We start from the raw sequence: 16,022 nt of genomic DNA on the forward strand, positions 1-16,022 counted from the left end.
ATGGTCCTGATATTATCTTCAATGCAAACATTTTAGAGTAGTTCTATTTAAAAGGAGTGTAGTTATATAAAATATGTTTTCTCAATCCTCTTTTCTGTTTTAGTTTCCCACAAACAAAACATCTGCTGCTGCTCTCATCAGTGATTTAACTGACTGATTGTTATCAGTTGATTGCTTTTGTTGGGCTCATGAGTTGGTCAAGTCCGGGTTTGGAACAGAGTACATCTAACATCGAAGTTTAAATGACGAGAAACTGACTCGTTTCCCTCACTTCAACTAAATCAGCTCTGATTCCTGGAAGCTTCTGATCAGAGCGATGAATTAATGAATCCTGCAGCGGCCTCTGCTGTGTGTCAGCCTGCTCCTGGGCCGGCCGCCGCCTCCTGATGCAGCCTGACGTCCGCTTCAGGCCGCATTAACACGTGTGTGTGTGTGTGTGTGTGTGTGTGTGTGTGTGTGTGACTTGCTAAGCTAATGTGACACCACTCTGAAGTTCTGTTCTGGAGGAGGCAGCGGAGATGTTTCCAGGTCAGCGGCGACGTTCCAGCTCTCTGAAGGTCAGGACCTCTGTGACACGTTCTTCATCCTGATGAGGACTGACAGGGCCGCTCACTGACTCCTCAACTTTACTTTCAGGAAGCTTCTGTTAAAACTCCTGCAGGTAGCGGACTGGCATAGAGAGCACCAGAACACCGTCTCCACAGCGCACGGCGGAGGAATCATCATGATGTAGAGCTGCTTCTCCTCGGTTCTGAAGGTTTTAATTTGATTATGAGTCCAAATCATGTCTGGAACTGACTGCTGCTTCTCTGAATGCGGATTCTGGACGGACGGACGGAACCACTGGAGCGGAGTAAGGATTGATTATCGGTGATGAACGTGTCCACGCCGAGCGCCACTCAGTGCTGCGGAAGATCTGCTGAGTTTAATGGCACGCGCGCACACACACACACACACACACACACACACACACACACACACACACACACACACACACACACACACACATCAGCCTGCTCCACCCAGACAGCAGTATTTCTCATGTTCCGCTATGAAACAGCAACATGTGCTGACAGCCAGACCTCGCATCGGGGCTTCATGTGAGAACACTGTGGAAGGCAGCAATTCCTCTGTCATTAAGTCTGCGTGCGTGTGTGTGTGTGTGTGTGTGTGTGTGTGTGTGTGTGTGTGTGTGTGTGTGTGTGTGCCTGCTGCATGCAGCATGCATCACTAATCTTTATAAGTGGTTATAAATCCAGCTGGCTGTTGCGTGGCGCTGTGCAGCACGCTGCTGCTGCTGCTGCTGCTGCTGGTGGGGGTGGCGGTGCTGCTGGGCGAGCGTTCAGGGTTCACTGCTTTCCCGGAGTCGTCCTCGCTCGCATAACGCCACGCCTCGGCGTATGAATATTTATGAGGGGAAACTGCTGCAGTTGAGGCGATTCATCTCCCGTGCGCGGCGAGCGACCGAGCCCCGCGCCGGCAGGGATGTTCCTGGACCGCAGCCAGCCGGCCGGCGGTTTGTCTTCTGCAGCCTTCACGTGCTCGACGGTCGTGTCTGCACGGCGCCGGACTCCAGGAGAGAGGAAACGATATCAGTTCTAGTTAAAAAGCAGGCGCAGCGGCTCTGTCATGTGACCGTGTTGTATTTTTATAGCTGATTGTGATGAGAGTTCCTGAGAGGTCAGGTGTGTTTAGAATCCATTTTCACAGTTTTAATGACAGATCGTCTGGGCGCTCGGCGTGTGTGTGTTCATAACTGTTGCACTTTGTTGAGCTTCATCCTGGTCGTGAAGGTCTGGATCTGATCCAGGGAACTGTGTGAAGCCATGTTGAAGTGAGCGGACACACACACACACACACACACACAGTTACAAACTAGCCTCGCAGACGGGGTGTTACAGGAATCCTAGTGCAAAGACAAAATCCACCAAAATCCACACATGCACAGGGAGAACGTGCAGATCGTGCTGACTGTGACACACTGACCACAGTTTTCATGAACTGTCTTAGATTCTGTCAGCAGGTAACAAGTTGCTCCTCCTTTTGTTTTCGGTAGTGACTTAAAAATGAAAATGTTCTGATCAGGGCTGTAAGATATCACAGCATCAACAGAAAGCTCAGCATTAAATACTGACTGCATCACTCCAGGGAATCAGAGACATGATGGTCTGTGTCTTTTTGTGTCAGTGTGTCCACTTACGCTGCAAAAAGTCAAAATCTTACCAAGTTTTAATTTGTTTGAGCGAAAATTTCTCATTTCACTTGACTTAAAGGAACGTTAAAGAATTTGCACGTTTCATGCGAAACAATGGCCCCTGCAGGCCGTGGGCGTAACTGCAGCTTAGTGAAACGCTCGTGCCTGTGGCTTGCGTCCATGTACGTGCACGGAAGAGGGGAAACTGCATTAGCAGCCTAGACAGGCAGAAGAGGTGATCGAATCGCAAGAATGGCTTCAACTGAAGTAAGTAAAGTTATATTTGTAACTTTCGGTCAGCCTCCTTCCTCGCTCTTTCAGCAGCGCTCGAGAAACCTTTAAAGTTTCTTTTCTTTTTTTAAGTTTCTGCGTGGGGTCTGTGCTGGAGTTGTGGCAGTGCAAGAAGCCGGTTTGTTCTTACTTTCTGGAAGATCCATCCTCAATACTGCTCAGTTGTTGCTCGCTAAGCATCTGGTGGAGTCACGGCGGACAAAATGAAAGCTAAGGAAGTGAGGCCAGCAGGAGGCGCATTATACGTCGCATCCTCCCAAATTCTCCCCAAGAAATACAAATTGCCGGACCGGCACTGCAGCTTTCAAGTGACAATTTAGCGCTGTTAGCGGTACTTGTAATGAATATGTCAGGGCACATTGTACACATCACTGAATATTTGTAACATATTTATGGTGGAAAATAAGTATTTTTAATGTTTTAAACTCCTTAATGCACCTTTAAGATAAATTCACTTTAAAAAAAAGTATATTTCAGTAAGATAAAAAGACTTGTTTTAAGAAAACTTTTCTTAAATCAAGACAATTTTCAGTTGTTCTATTGGCAGATTTTTTTTCTTAAAGGTGCATTGAGGAGTTTGCACGTTTTATGTGAAACAGCGCCCCCTGCAGGCCTTGGGCGTAATGCAGCTTAGTGAAAAACTCGTCCCTGTGGCTCGCGTGCACGGAAGAGGGGGACTTCGTCTTCGCTCGTTTAGAAGCGCTCAAGTAAGATTTAAGTTTCTTCTCCCTGGTGGAGTCTGTGTGGAGCTGTGGCAGTGCTAGAAGCTGGTCTGTTCTTACTTTCTGGAAGCTCCTGCTCAGTTGTTGCTCACTAAGCATCTGGCGGAGTAATGGCGGACATAACGAAACCTAAGCAGCCGGAGCGAGCATTACGTCATTCCTTTCAAATTCTCCCCCAAAAAACTCTGGTGCCGGACCGGCACTGCAACTTTCAAGTGACAATTTAGCGCTGTTAGAGGTACTTGTAATGAATATATCAGGGCACATTGTACACTTCATTAAAAATGTGTAACATATTTATGGTGGAAAATAAGTATTTTTAAGGTTGTAAAACTCCTTAATGCACCTTTAAATTAAGATACTTTTACTTTGAAAGAAAGAAGAAAAACTTATCAATTGAAGAAGAGAAAATTGTTTTGATTGTTATCTTTTTTCCTATTGAATTTTTTTTTTTTTTTTTTTTGGTGAATTTATCTTAAATCAAGCAAAATGAGACATTTTCACTTAAAACAAGTTAAAAAATCTTGGTAAAACTTTGATTTTTTTTTTTTTTTTTTTTTTTTGCAGTGTATCCACAGTTAGCGGCGCATGCTAGCTGCTCGAAAAGAGCAACAACACACGGTTAAAGGGACTCGAACCGCTGACCGCCTCCAGCGGCTGAGCCACGGCTGTGGTGCGGTTAGTAGAGTGGGTCAGATTCAGGTTCGATTCCCTATCCTTGAGCAGCACACTGCTCTCAGAGGATCTTGGAGCAGACGGCGCCTCGGGGAGCCGGAGTTTTGGGAGCCAGAGATTGAGGGAACAGATTTATCGAGAAGCTTTGAGTCGCTGTCGCTGCAGCAGCCCTTCCATTTAAATCTCATCCACAAGTACCTTTCAGAGGTGCGCGCCTCTTTGAGAATAATAAATACTGCAAATCACACATATTATCAGCGTTGTTTATGTCCTCCTCCTCCTCCTCGATACATTTCCCTGCAGGGGTCAGCAATTAGAGCCCACGGCTCCGTTTCAGCAAAACATCTGAGCGCAGATGTGATTTTTTCAGATGGTAAATGAGGTCTAATGGAAAAGCAGCTTATTTATAATGATACTATATAACGGTAATGTCTCTGTCGCAGCACCTATTAGAATTTGCAATGCAAATCGCCAACACTTAGATGTTACAAGGTCATTTATGTTGCGATTACGTGAAGCTTTATGCGCACACAGCTCTCGCTGGGCCCGCTGTTTACGATCGGGAAGGGGGGGGGGGGGGCGGCGGTTTTAGAAAAGACTGGTGACCTTCAGCTTGACTGTCTCAGACCTGCAGTGTTCATCACGTCTAAAAACAGAATAGGGGCGAAACACACCACTTCCTCTGTGATTAACTACACAAACGTGGAGCAAACAGATAAAAAGCTTCGTTCGGGGTCGACAAACACAAACGCGCTTTCACAGATTGAGTCGTCTTAACCTGCTCAAGGCCGCAACAGTGAGTTCTGTCAAAACAAGCAGTTCACTTTTCTTTTGTTCCCCCCTCTGTTTTTCTAATCGGACTCTAATTTCTCATCAAACACAACACAACAACACCCACGACCGAGAGCAGCGGAGCAGTAAATAAATCAAGAAAAAACAACAAAAAAAAAGCACAGCAGGCAGGAATGAAATAAGTAAAAACCAATTCATGTAAAAGCCTGCAGGAGTATTAATGAGGAGGATTTAAAGGTGAGGAAGATGTAGTGCTCCTCAGGCAGGTAATGCAGGTTCCCTCATGAATAATGCATGAATGTCAGAGCGCAGCAGCTGATGTTAAATATAGACAGCTGAGAGCACAAGACGCAAATGAAACGCTAATGTTCGGAGCCTGGGCAAATTATCTTTCTGTAAATTACTCACAGGCCTGTTTTTCTGTTTTTTTTTTTTTTTTTGCTTCCCACCATCTGAATAATGCAGAAACAGAAACACAGCCGGAGACGTAATTAAAACACACACCGAGGCTTTCAGGAGATGAGCGCTACAAATCCAGCTTGGAAAAACGACCGAGTCGGTTTGGGTTTGGAAACAGACAATTATAACAAACTTCGGTCTTGCAGAATAAAAATGTGCGAAAAAAGTTTTGTGGTTGTTCTTAAATCAGAGATCACATTGTGCAGTAATGAAACTCTTAAAAATCCGGGCTGCTTGGATTCATTCTGGAATAAATTACCTTTTGAGGAGAAAAGAAGCAAAAAACTTAATAACATGTTGACTTCCCAGAGCTCCTCCAGGACATCCTGTCGGGATTTTCAACAAATAATTCATGCGTGCAGAAACAGAAGAGGAGAAGATAATTATACGTCAGCTGTATCTGATAAAAAAAAAAAAGTGTTGCTTCATGTTTTCAAAATGTCTTTTAGAAAAGAAACTGCAGACCCAGAAGAGTGTGTACCGAGGCTGCTGGCGTCCTGCAGGATTATGTTTATTATGAAAGAGAAGAAACCTAAAAAGATGATGTTTGGAAATGAAGATACTGCAACTATGCTGTTGCTTTATGGGTATTCTGAGACGCGTGAAGTAGGAGTGTCGCCGTTTTCTCCATCTTACTGAAAACTGGGGACGCGCCGGCGTCTCAATTACGAATAGAAGAGTGCCGGTATAGGGGCTTATTAAACGCTATAAAGCCTCACGCTCCGTATGCAACGAGCAACATCGGACTGAGGCTGTTGTTCTCTGGTGTTCGGAGCAGCTTTATCGGCATCGGTGCACCAGACTGAAAGCGTCTTGTCGTGAATCCCTCGGCAGAAAACGGCCCAACAAGCTGCCGATGAACCTCAGACAAGCTCAGAGAAACATGACACTAGCAGAGGAGGTCCAAACATCAGGAACTACACTTAAAGAGCTAGAATAATACATTAAATTAATGCTAAATATGGCTTTAAGGTGCTCGGACTCCTAAACGAAGCTCGTTCTGTCCACTGCCGCTGTGAAAAGAACCCAAACGAGCGGCGGCGAGCGGCGGTGAGCGCATGGCCTTCGGCGGTCCGGCTGATCGATCCTCCGCTCCCGGCTGTGATTACACAAACAGCGTCTCGCTCATCCGGCCGGCCACGGCCCGGGCGCCTCCTCCACGTGGAGAGAGGACGCCGCCGTCGGCTGCGGCCCAATTAAAACCAACCCTGCTGTGAAAGGTGAGCACCTGAGAACATCCTTAACTTTTAAAAACCTGCGTTCAGGATCAACAAGTCCGGAGTGCAGAACAGCAGCTCTGCTGAAGTCCCGACGCCAGAGCTACTTCTAATCAATCTGAGCTGATCCCAAATCTTATCTTGATTGGGAATTTGAATCCGCTGAAAACAAAGTGATATGAAAGCGTAGCATTACTGATTGCTCCAAACTGGAAAAGGAAGATGGTGATTGGGAAACATGGAAGTGCCACGTCGTGATTAATTAGGGAGGTATTTTCTCCCTCGTTCACAATTAATGGATAGATGCAGCGAGGGGCGGCTGGCTGGAGGTGTAAATTCACATCTCCTTGGTGTTAAAAGCCTGCTGTGTCTCTAATGGATCGTCTCTGACTTTATTATTCTGCCCTGCTTATTAATGAAAAGGTTTTACTGCTTTGAGCTTTTAGCGTTAATGTGATTCTTGATTAAATTTAGCTCCGCTTGCTTCTGTTGTTTGGTTGTTTTTTTTTTTCAGCCGTGTTTTGAGGTTTCTTGTTTCTTGGGACCGAAGACGTGTAAAACTCCGCACGTTCAACCGTTCTTCATTTCTCCCCAAGATGGAAACATGTCTGAAGAGGTGAGTTAAACACAAACTGACCTGCAGGCTCGACTCGGTGAATGGACGGTTCATCCAGACAGGTCTGGTCCCTGAAGGCTTGGCGACCTTCAGGTTGACATTTCAGGAGGTCGGGGACAGAATCCAGTCTAAAGACAATAAGCTGAGCAGGAAACAGACAGCCGCTGAACCAGATCCGTCACCACAGCACCGGGTTTGATGGATTCTGCAGGTCGGATCAGTCGTATCGAGGAGGTGAAGGAGGCGTGTCAAACCACGGCGTGTCACTGAGACGCATCGCCTCCTGACAGCTCCAGACCCGCTAATCCATCTGACAGGAGGATCCACATTCAAATCTTCATCTGGAATAAACTGACATGACGGGTAACGTTCGTCAGGATGAGCAGGAGAAATGTTTCCCAGGCAGTTAGTGATTCTGACCATTTCTGTGTGTTTTTTTTTCTTTTTTTTTTTTTGGTTCACTTTGACACCAGAACACGTGATAAAGTTTAAAGCTGACATCTACAGACTAAATCAGGAGCCATATTTCCAAAACAAATGCACATCACATCTGATTATTCTTTCTGAACCTTCTTGGACTGTGTGTAAAACAAGCATGTAGTTTTCTTAAAATCCACCCAATTCATCCTCATGTGTTCTTAAAATACAGGTAATACAATACAAAAAGCACCATCATGAACAAAGGTGATTTAAGTATTTTACTGTTGAACTAACATATCCTAAAGGTGGCTTGAAGTTTTTTCATAAACTAGAAAGTGGACTAGATGTTCATAACTAGTAAAACTAGAACAATACCAGTAATAAAGTAAACTAATATTACTAATGGTTTACTTGTTCAGGAAAGTATACATTAAAGTATAAAATGAATCTGGAGTAAACTTGAGAATATTTCATCTAATCTAAACATAAAACTAGGATGAAGTTTTTACAGTTTTTGAGGTAGAATAAAAATTGATTTTTGAACAAATAAATCGATTTTAAAATCGCCAGACAAAAAAAAATCCCGATACTGACGAGACTCGATTTTTTTCCCCCCATTATTTATAAATGTGTTGCAAGACAGTGGAGAATCCCTGATCAATGGCGGCCTGGTAGAAGGTTTCTGTGCTTCTGAACCCCATCAGTCCTCAGAAACATGATCAATAAGTTAATATCAGCAGAAACATTCAGAATATTTCCAGCCTTGCGGGATGACAAGCGTCTTCATCGGCGGATCGATACGCTATCGCTCACAGAAGGTCAGAGGCAGCAGTGTTCGGGTGTTTAGGACTTATTGATCAACAGGGAAAATTCATCTATTTTATGCGAAACGGATACAGATCAGAAAATAGATGGAAATAAACAGAAGAGGAGGCCTCTGAGGGGAGAAACTCTGAATGATAAGCGCGAGGCTGACGCCCGAGCAGGAAGGTAATCATTTCAGTCCGAGGAGGAATACAGTGGGCTAACCTTCAAACCGCCGCGTGACGCTAAACGCTGCTGCTACAATATAAGACCGCGATCGATGAGACTCACCGCGACGACGCATTTACAGAATAAATACCTTGTGCTGCTTCGTTTTCCCCGCTGTACGAACACAGAGAATAAACCCTGCAGACGAGAAGCTTCACTTGAAACCACACGATCTCCACTTAATCAACACAACAGCATTAAATCCTGGTCTGCAAAAGTTAAAACTGCAAATTCAATCCTGCACGCCGGAAAAGGGGCTGAGCGTCACGGCGACGGAGGCAGAAGAGCCGGAGGTCGTTTCAGGGAAATCGCATCATTTGAAGCCTCCGCTGATGTGAGGCGTGAAATTTATCTCACGGCCCTTCAATCAAGAGCTGCTGATATGCATCGGTCCTCTGGAAGACTCCAGGTATTCACCGGGAGATGGGTTAGTGCTGCGGTCCGCTCGCCGGCCACATCAGGCTGAATCCAGAGGAGCAGCAGAAAAAACGCCGCCAGGTGAAAAGAAGCCGAGGCAACAATGAGGAAATGGCTCTGTGGCCTCTCGGGAGTTTTCACTGACTTCAACCTGAATTACTATTCTAAATAGAGCTTATTTTGGACTTATTTACACCAGAGTCATATTGAAATGGAGTCTGATCTCTTGGCTGAAAAGGGCTGGTCCACGTAAAATGGGGAAAAAGAGACAAAACCAGAAGAAATGGAAAAGCACTTCAAAATGGGAGAAAAGTTTTCCTCCATTTTTAAGCTATTGTAACTCTTTGTACATGTTTTCTAGGAAAATATGTATAATTTGCCCAAAAAGTTAAAAAAAAAAACAACCTTATAACTGTTAAAAAAAACAAAAAACAAAAAAACAGCTGGAATTGAAATGTTTACCATCCTGAAAAGTAACTTAAACTTCATAAACGTAACATCAGAGCTAAAACTGGATCTGAAACTTAAAAAGCGGTCTCCGTCTCATGTTACTGGTGAGGCGTGTTTTATGACTCCAGTTTCATTCGATTTGGTCGAAAGTCACAGAAAAGGCTCTTTTGGTCGTAAAGGTTGCAGATCCCTGGTGTAGAGGAGCGGCTGGAAGCTGTTAAAGCCGTTATCCAAGAGTCACAGTGACCTTCATAAGCCACAAACTGTGGCATGGAGGAGGTATCATCATGATCTGAGCTGCTCTGCTGCCTCACGACCTGAACCGGTCCTGATCAGGAGAAGAAGACAGTTTTCCAGAGTTTATCCAGATGAGACCTGGGTAACTGCAAACCTTCTTTTCAGATCCACCTGACCTCAATCCAAGAGAGAAGAGATGCAAAAATCAAAATCTTCAGTGTCTTTAGACTTGTGTTCAGTCAAAATGTCTCATCCTGATCAATTCATCATGAATTCTGCGAGATGGAGGGGCTTGTTTTAAAGACAACGCATTTTAAATTAGGACAATTTGTACTTTGTATTTTGGCAAATTTGTTTTCACTTAATTCAAGGTAAAAGTACCTTGAATTAAGTGAAAAAAACTGGTCATAAACAAGGCCTTCTTTTTTGCTGGAATATGCTTTTTGAAGTGAATTAAAGTGAAGTTTTGTTCTTCCCACTCCTTTTCGAGCACAAATAAAAGAAACTGGGACTTGCATGATTTCTATTTTCTCCTGCCGGTGTTTGTGTTATTGGATTTGGTTATATGCAGGCCTCTTCTGCTGGAACTTATTTGTTCGAAATGAATGAAAAATGAAAACGAATGAATTCATCTTAAATTGAGCGGGATGAGACATTTTGACAGAGTCTGTGCGGCGGAGCGAGCTCAGAGAGACATTCACAGCAGAAACCCTCAGATTCTGTCTTCCTCCTGAACCTCTCCCATCAGTGAATGAACGTCATGTTCAACAACGACTTCTGCCCCACAAACACTTGGTTATTTGGGTTAAACCGCGCCGACTTTGTTTAGAATTGTGATTTGCGGAGCGATCCGGCCGGCGGATTCACGCTCAGCGTCTTCCCGCCGCTGACCGGCCGCTCTGCCAGCAGACCGATCAAACAAATCCTCCGTGGATAAAAACAAAAGCTCCTAAAGTGAAAGCTGCTCAGTCTTAATGCCGAGCGCCGCATTGTTCAGATGACCACACCCGCGACACACACACACACACTCACACACCCCTCTTTAGAAGCTTACTGGAGGAAGAGGGGCGCAGCGCTGGTAATACTGGCTTTGGGCCGGAGGACGAGGATGAGGATGAGGAAGAGGACGTGTGAGGAGGACAGAAGCACTCAGAGAGCGGCGGCGGGAGGATTGGGGAGTTTTGTTTGAGCTCCCGGATTGTGATTGAGATAAATCGCGCAGAGAGACGTTGACGGCGGTTCTTCATGATCCGTCAGCGTCGGAGTGCTGCATCACGCCTGCCTCTAACCCCGCTCTGCTGATTGAGGGCGGCGGGAGCAGGCGGAGAGGCCGGCTTGGCGGTTGTAACCGTGCGGCTGATGAACCCTCTGCTCCGGCGGCGTCCGGTCCAACAGTCGATCACGGGAGGCCGGAGCTCGTTGGGAATAACCTAATAACACGGTCGAAACGAAAACAAAGATGATGCATTCGCCCCTCTTTCACCTCCTCAAACACTCCATCCATCACGGTTTGTCCGAAGGCCGGGCGTCCGGCAGGACGGAGGAGGAGCCGCCGGCCGTTTCTCAAACCGCCAAGGACTCTTTCTTCTTCATGTGCTTTATTTCAAACTGAGATTCACTTCAGGAAAACTACCTGAAACTAACTGTTCACACCTGAGGTTTTTACACTCGCTCACCCATTAGGCAACATGGGAAACGCTGTGGCCTCTAGGGGGCGCCACTAACTGGGCACAAATTCACCTTCAATACGTCAGCAAATCCAGAACCAGGATTTATTTGTTTACACTTGAACTTAAATGCATGAGTAATAATCAAGGGTACAGAGTCAGCTCACAGTGATGCTCACGCTACACGATCAATAAACGGAGAAGCTTCTTCCTGCTGCTTCCTGGACTCGGCTCTCGCTGTCGTGTGACGCCTGCCCTTACTGAAACGCCATAATCCCCGGTAAATTAATGAGAAAAAGCACTTACTTTAATAGAAACATCACATTAATCGTCTTTATAATATTGACAATTTGTAACGCCATCCTGCAGAACGCACTGGAGCCTGCTTTGGGCCGCACGCCATATGTTTGACACCTCCGCCGTGGTTAATTTACAGACGCGCTGGCAGTGTATCTGCTGTCACCAGCCCATCCGTCTGCAGAGGAGCACTTTGTCCTGATAGACGAACAGAAGAGAGAGCGCGGCTCCGCCACCCTGACCCCCTTCGCCGGGCGCCGCGTCGCCTCGTGGCCGCCTAAGTGAGTTTGCGTGTCGGGGTTTGTGTGAGGTCGACTGAGCGTGAAGAATCTGGGCGACTTCTGTTCGGCCTTTCAAAAATTCAGGGGAAATAAGTGGACTTTGCTGCAGATTTTTTTCCCCCCTTTTTTTGAGTAGGGATGTGACTGCAGTGTGTGTGTGTGTGTGTGTGTGTGTGTGTGTGTGTGTGTGTGTGGACCTCTTCTTGTACCATCAATTAGCTTAATTAAAGTGTTAGGACATAATTTATTGACAGCGGGAGGCAGAGAGAGAGAGAGAGAGAGAGAGAGAGAGAGAGAGAGAGAGAGAGAGAGAGAGTGTCAGTCCATGAACTCTCCCTTCAGTTTGTTTTCATCATAAATGGAAACAACAAATATTACACAACCTTCAAATGATGCTTTGGGATTTTGGGACATTTAAAGCCGAGATTGAATTAAAATTTCACTTAATTGAGCTTCTTACACGGACTCCAGCAGATCTGATGTATCTGTAATGGAATATTTGACGCCGTTTCTCCGGGGAAGCCCTCACCACGCCGGGCAGTGGAGAAGTTTTTTTTAAAAATGCATGCTGGAGAGGTTTCCTGGCTGCAATCATAGCGTTGGAAACAGCTGTAATGGTTTAAGAAAAACCCAAAAATCTCAGCAACAACATCTGCGGCTAACAATTGAGACAAGAGGAGAGTCGCTGAAGCGCAGCCAGGAAGCTCCCTGTCCTCCGTAACATCACATCAACTCCCGCCCATCAATAACAATGATGTCGCCCAGTGGAGTCCCACATGGACGGAGGAGGACAGTACAGCTGCTGACGGCTCAATGTGGGGCAGGACACTCCAGAAACATGGCACCACTACCATACAGGTGTTATCAAATGATGCACATGGATGAATCTCAATGATATGTTCAACATTATTTGTGTTTTTATTAACTTTTTTAACCTACTTGCTGAATATATAAATATGAATATGTCCTCTCTGTGTGAATAAAACCACATTTACTGCCACATGTTGTCAAAGAACTACCTTGAAGTGAACAAAGTGGTGGCATTTAATAAACAGGGAGATATCACATCCCTGTTTTTATTTCATATTTGAGATTCTGGAGTGAATTTGCAGAGAGGAGCAGCTGCTCCTCAACCAAAACCTGTTAAATCCAGCAAGAAAACCTGAAGAAAAGCAATAAAAGCAGCTGGTGTGAGCAGGTTGGGTCTGAGTCGGAGGATTCCCAGGCCTGTCAGGGATTAAGCTGCTAATTTGAGCTGCGTTCTGATTGGGTCTGGTCCGCTGTTTCGTATGAAACGGTGTTTGCTTGGTTGTCGGTCTCTTTTTGTGCTTTATTTCACGCATCTGCCCAAAACGCTGCAATTCCCCTCTGGGATTAATAAAAGACAGAACTCCACTCGATCGATGTGCAGCCTAAACGGGATCAGTCGCTCTGAGAGGAGCTTTCAGGCAAACCTGCAGCAAAACGCTGCTCTGAAGACGGAGCTCAGAGGCAGAGACCAGGTGAAGCCTCACACGCCAGCAAACAGGAGAAGCAGCATCAGGCACAGAGGAGCGTCCTGCCCGGGGAATCACACCCGAAACCTCCGGAGCAAACAACGCACGGCGGGTAAAACGGCTGGGATGCAGCCGGTTCACCACAGCACCCACAAGTCAGGCCACCGTCCACCAGGAGAGAACGTTCCAGCGGTACCAGCACAGAAATGAAGGAATCAGATCCTCATCAGCATTCTCAAACATCACCCCCGTCCAAACCCTGAAGCAATGACACAAAATAGACGTGGTGTTTGCATCAGTTCTGATTGCATTGACATTTTCAGACCATTTCACACATAATATGATTATAATGGAGACTGTGTCAAACCTGATGCATCCTAAACACAGAAATGCATCAGTTTATTGGGTTTTTTGTGTATATAGCCTTTTAAATTGCATAAATATCATAATAAATGATCTGCATGGACAAAAAATGAAGGATTGAGCAGAATTAATTAAATTCTAAACAATTCTATGAGAGATTCACCTTATTGTAGCCTCCCTGGAAAACAGCTGCAATAGCCAGCATCATTTAGATGGACTCACATCAGCTTGTTGAATCACGCAAAAAACAATAAAAAAATCAAAATTCATGAAAAAGAGACTTGAGGATCGATCAAGTGGGAGAAAATCAAACCAAGAGAAGCTCAGAAAGCCACGTTAAAGCCAGAGAAACCCAGCAGGAGCAGGTCACACACACACACACACACACACACACACACACACACACACACACACACACACACACACACACACACACTGCGGGATGTCTGGCCGGTCCCCACTCACCGTGCGCTGTGGTGTGAGCATCCAGCACCCAGCAGAGCAGCAGAAGCGGCAGCAGCAGGTAGGATGCTCCCGTCCTCCTCCTCCTCCTCCTCCTCCTCCTCCTCAGCATCAGCACCAGCGCCTCCCAAACATCCCCAATACATCCAAGAAGCCAGGCCGGCTCCATGCTGCCCTGCTCCAGTCCCGATGAGCCACAGGAGCCGCGCAGAAAAGACGCACAATCCTGGATTTCCCCCCCTTTTTTTTTTTTTTTTAAATCCTTCACAGAATCTGAGTGTCAATTAAAAAAGAAAGAAAAGAACGAAGGGGAAAGAAAACCTCCAGAGGGTGCAGAATCAGGAATGTGGGAGAGAGAGGTGGTGAAATAACCTCTCCTCCACCCCCAGAAATAACCCTGGCTCTCCCGGGGAGGGTAAGGATCCCAAAAAGAAAGAAGGAAAAGAGAAATTCCCAAACAGGCGCGCGGAGAGACGAGTTTCCCGCCCTGCAGAGACGGCCAGAAGTTCCAGTCAGCGTGAAGGCAGACGCTCCATCACAGCAGCCCCGCTTCATCCGCACTTCAGCCCGACACAGGCGCTCCGTCTGCCGGCCAGCGCGGGAGGAGAGAGCCGGACCCACTCCCACCGTGTGTGTGTGAGAGAGAGAGAGAGAGAGAGGGAGAGAGAGAGTGAGGGAGAGAGAGAGAGAGAGAGAGGGAGAGAGAGCCAGGCTGAGCGCGGAGCCATTGATCTAAAGAGGCTGCGGGTAAAGCCCGGAGCGGAGCGGAGCGGCGGCGGGGCGGAGCGGAGCCGCAGCCCGGCCGAGGAGCCCGAGCGGCGGGGACAGATTAGCTGAACTCTCCTGCCCTCTCTGGTCACACCGGGAACTTTACCTCTGCCTCCACAGCTGGACACATCACTCCACCAGGAACATGAATCTCACACTGTCCAAGTCACTCCATCTTCGAATTCTATGTACAAAAGTTTTATTTTTTGATACTATTTATTTATTTATTTATTTATTTATTTATTTATTTATTTATTTATTCTGCAAATGATTATTACAAGACAGTGGTCTAGAGGGGTCAACACCGGAGCACAACAGCAAAAGCCACAATGCAACAGGAAAGATCTGCAATAGAACAGCAAAATCCACAACACAAGAGCAAAAATTCCCAATACAACAGCAAAATAAATAACACAACAGCAAAAGGCGCAATGCATCAGGAAAAATCTGCAGTAGAACAGGAAATAGCCACAACACAACAGCAAAATGCCACAGCAGTACAGCAAAAGTGGAAATGCAACAGCATAAATCCACAACACAACAGCAAAAGTGATAATGCAATAGTAAAATCCACAACACAACAGCAAAAAGGTCCAACACAACAGCAAAACAAATGTCATAACAGACAAAAAGCCACATTATAACAGCAAAAAGCTGCAACAACGGCAACATTCACGACACAACAGCAAAAAGCGGCAACAACAGCAAAATCCATAATACAACAGCAAAAATCCACAACACAACTGCAAAAGTGATAATGCAAAAGCAAAATTCACAACACAACAGCAGAAAGGACCAATAAAACAGCAAAATAAATGATATAACAGAAAAAGTCACATTACAACAGCAAAAAGCCACAACAACAGCAACGTTTATGACACAATAACAAATGCAACAATGCAACAGGAAAAAGCTGCAATAAAACAACAAAAAGGACAACACTACAGCAAAACGGCAACAACACAACAGCAAAATTGGTAATGCAACAGCAAAATTCACAACACAGGAGCAAAAAGTCCCAATACAACTGCAAAATATTTAACACAACAGCCAAATCTGCAACACAACCGCAAAGAGCCACAACACAACAGCAAAAAGTCATAACCCAATAGCAAAAAGCCAAAATACAACATTAAAAAGTCACAACACAACACCTAAAGCAACAA

The 16,022-nt window shown here is 45.6% G+C and overlaps 1 protein-coding gene across 1 annotated transcript in view; it reads right to left on the bottom strand.

The window, feature by feature from the left end:
- The window catches only part of dcc (DCC netrin 1 receptor), a 204,948-nt gene extending 190,551 nt beyond the window's left edge, over nt 1-14,397 (bottom strand). Inside the window, exon 1 of the mRNA XM_030084631.1 lies at nt 14,092-14,397. Within this exon, the coding sequence (XP_029940491.1) occupies nt 14,092-14,257 (166 nt within the window). The 5' untranslated portion in view covers nt 14,258-14,397. The remainder of the gene's footprint in view (nt 1-14,091) is intronic.
- Nucleotides 14,398-16,022: the final 1,625 nt, after the last annotated feature.

Source organism: Salarias fasciatus, assembly GCF_902148845.1.
Source record: "Salarias fasciatus chromosome 7 unlocalized genomic scaffold, fSalaFa1.1 super_scaffold_4, whole genome shotgun sequence".
Taxonomy (NCBI): domain Eukaryota; kingdom Metazoa; phylum Chordata; class Actinopteri; order Blenniiformes; family Blenniidae; genus Salarias; species Salarias fasciatus.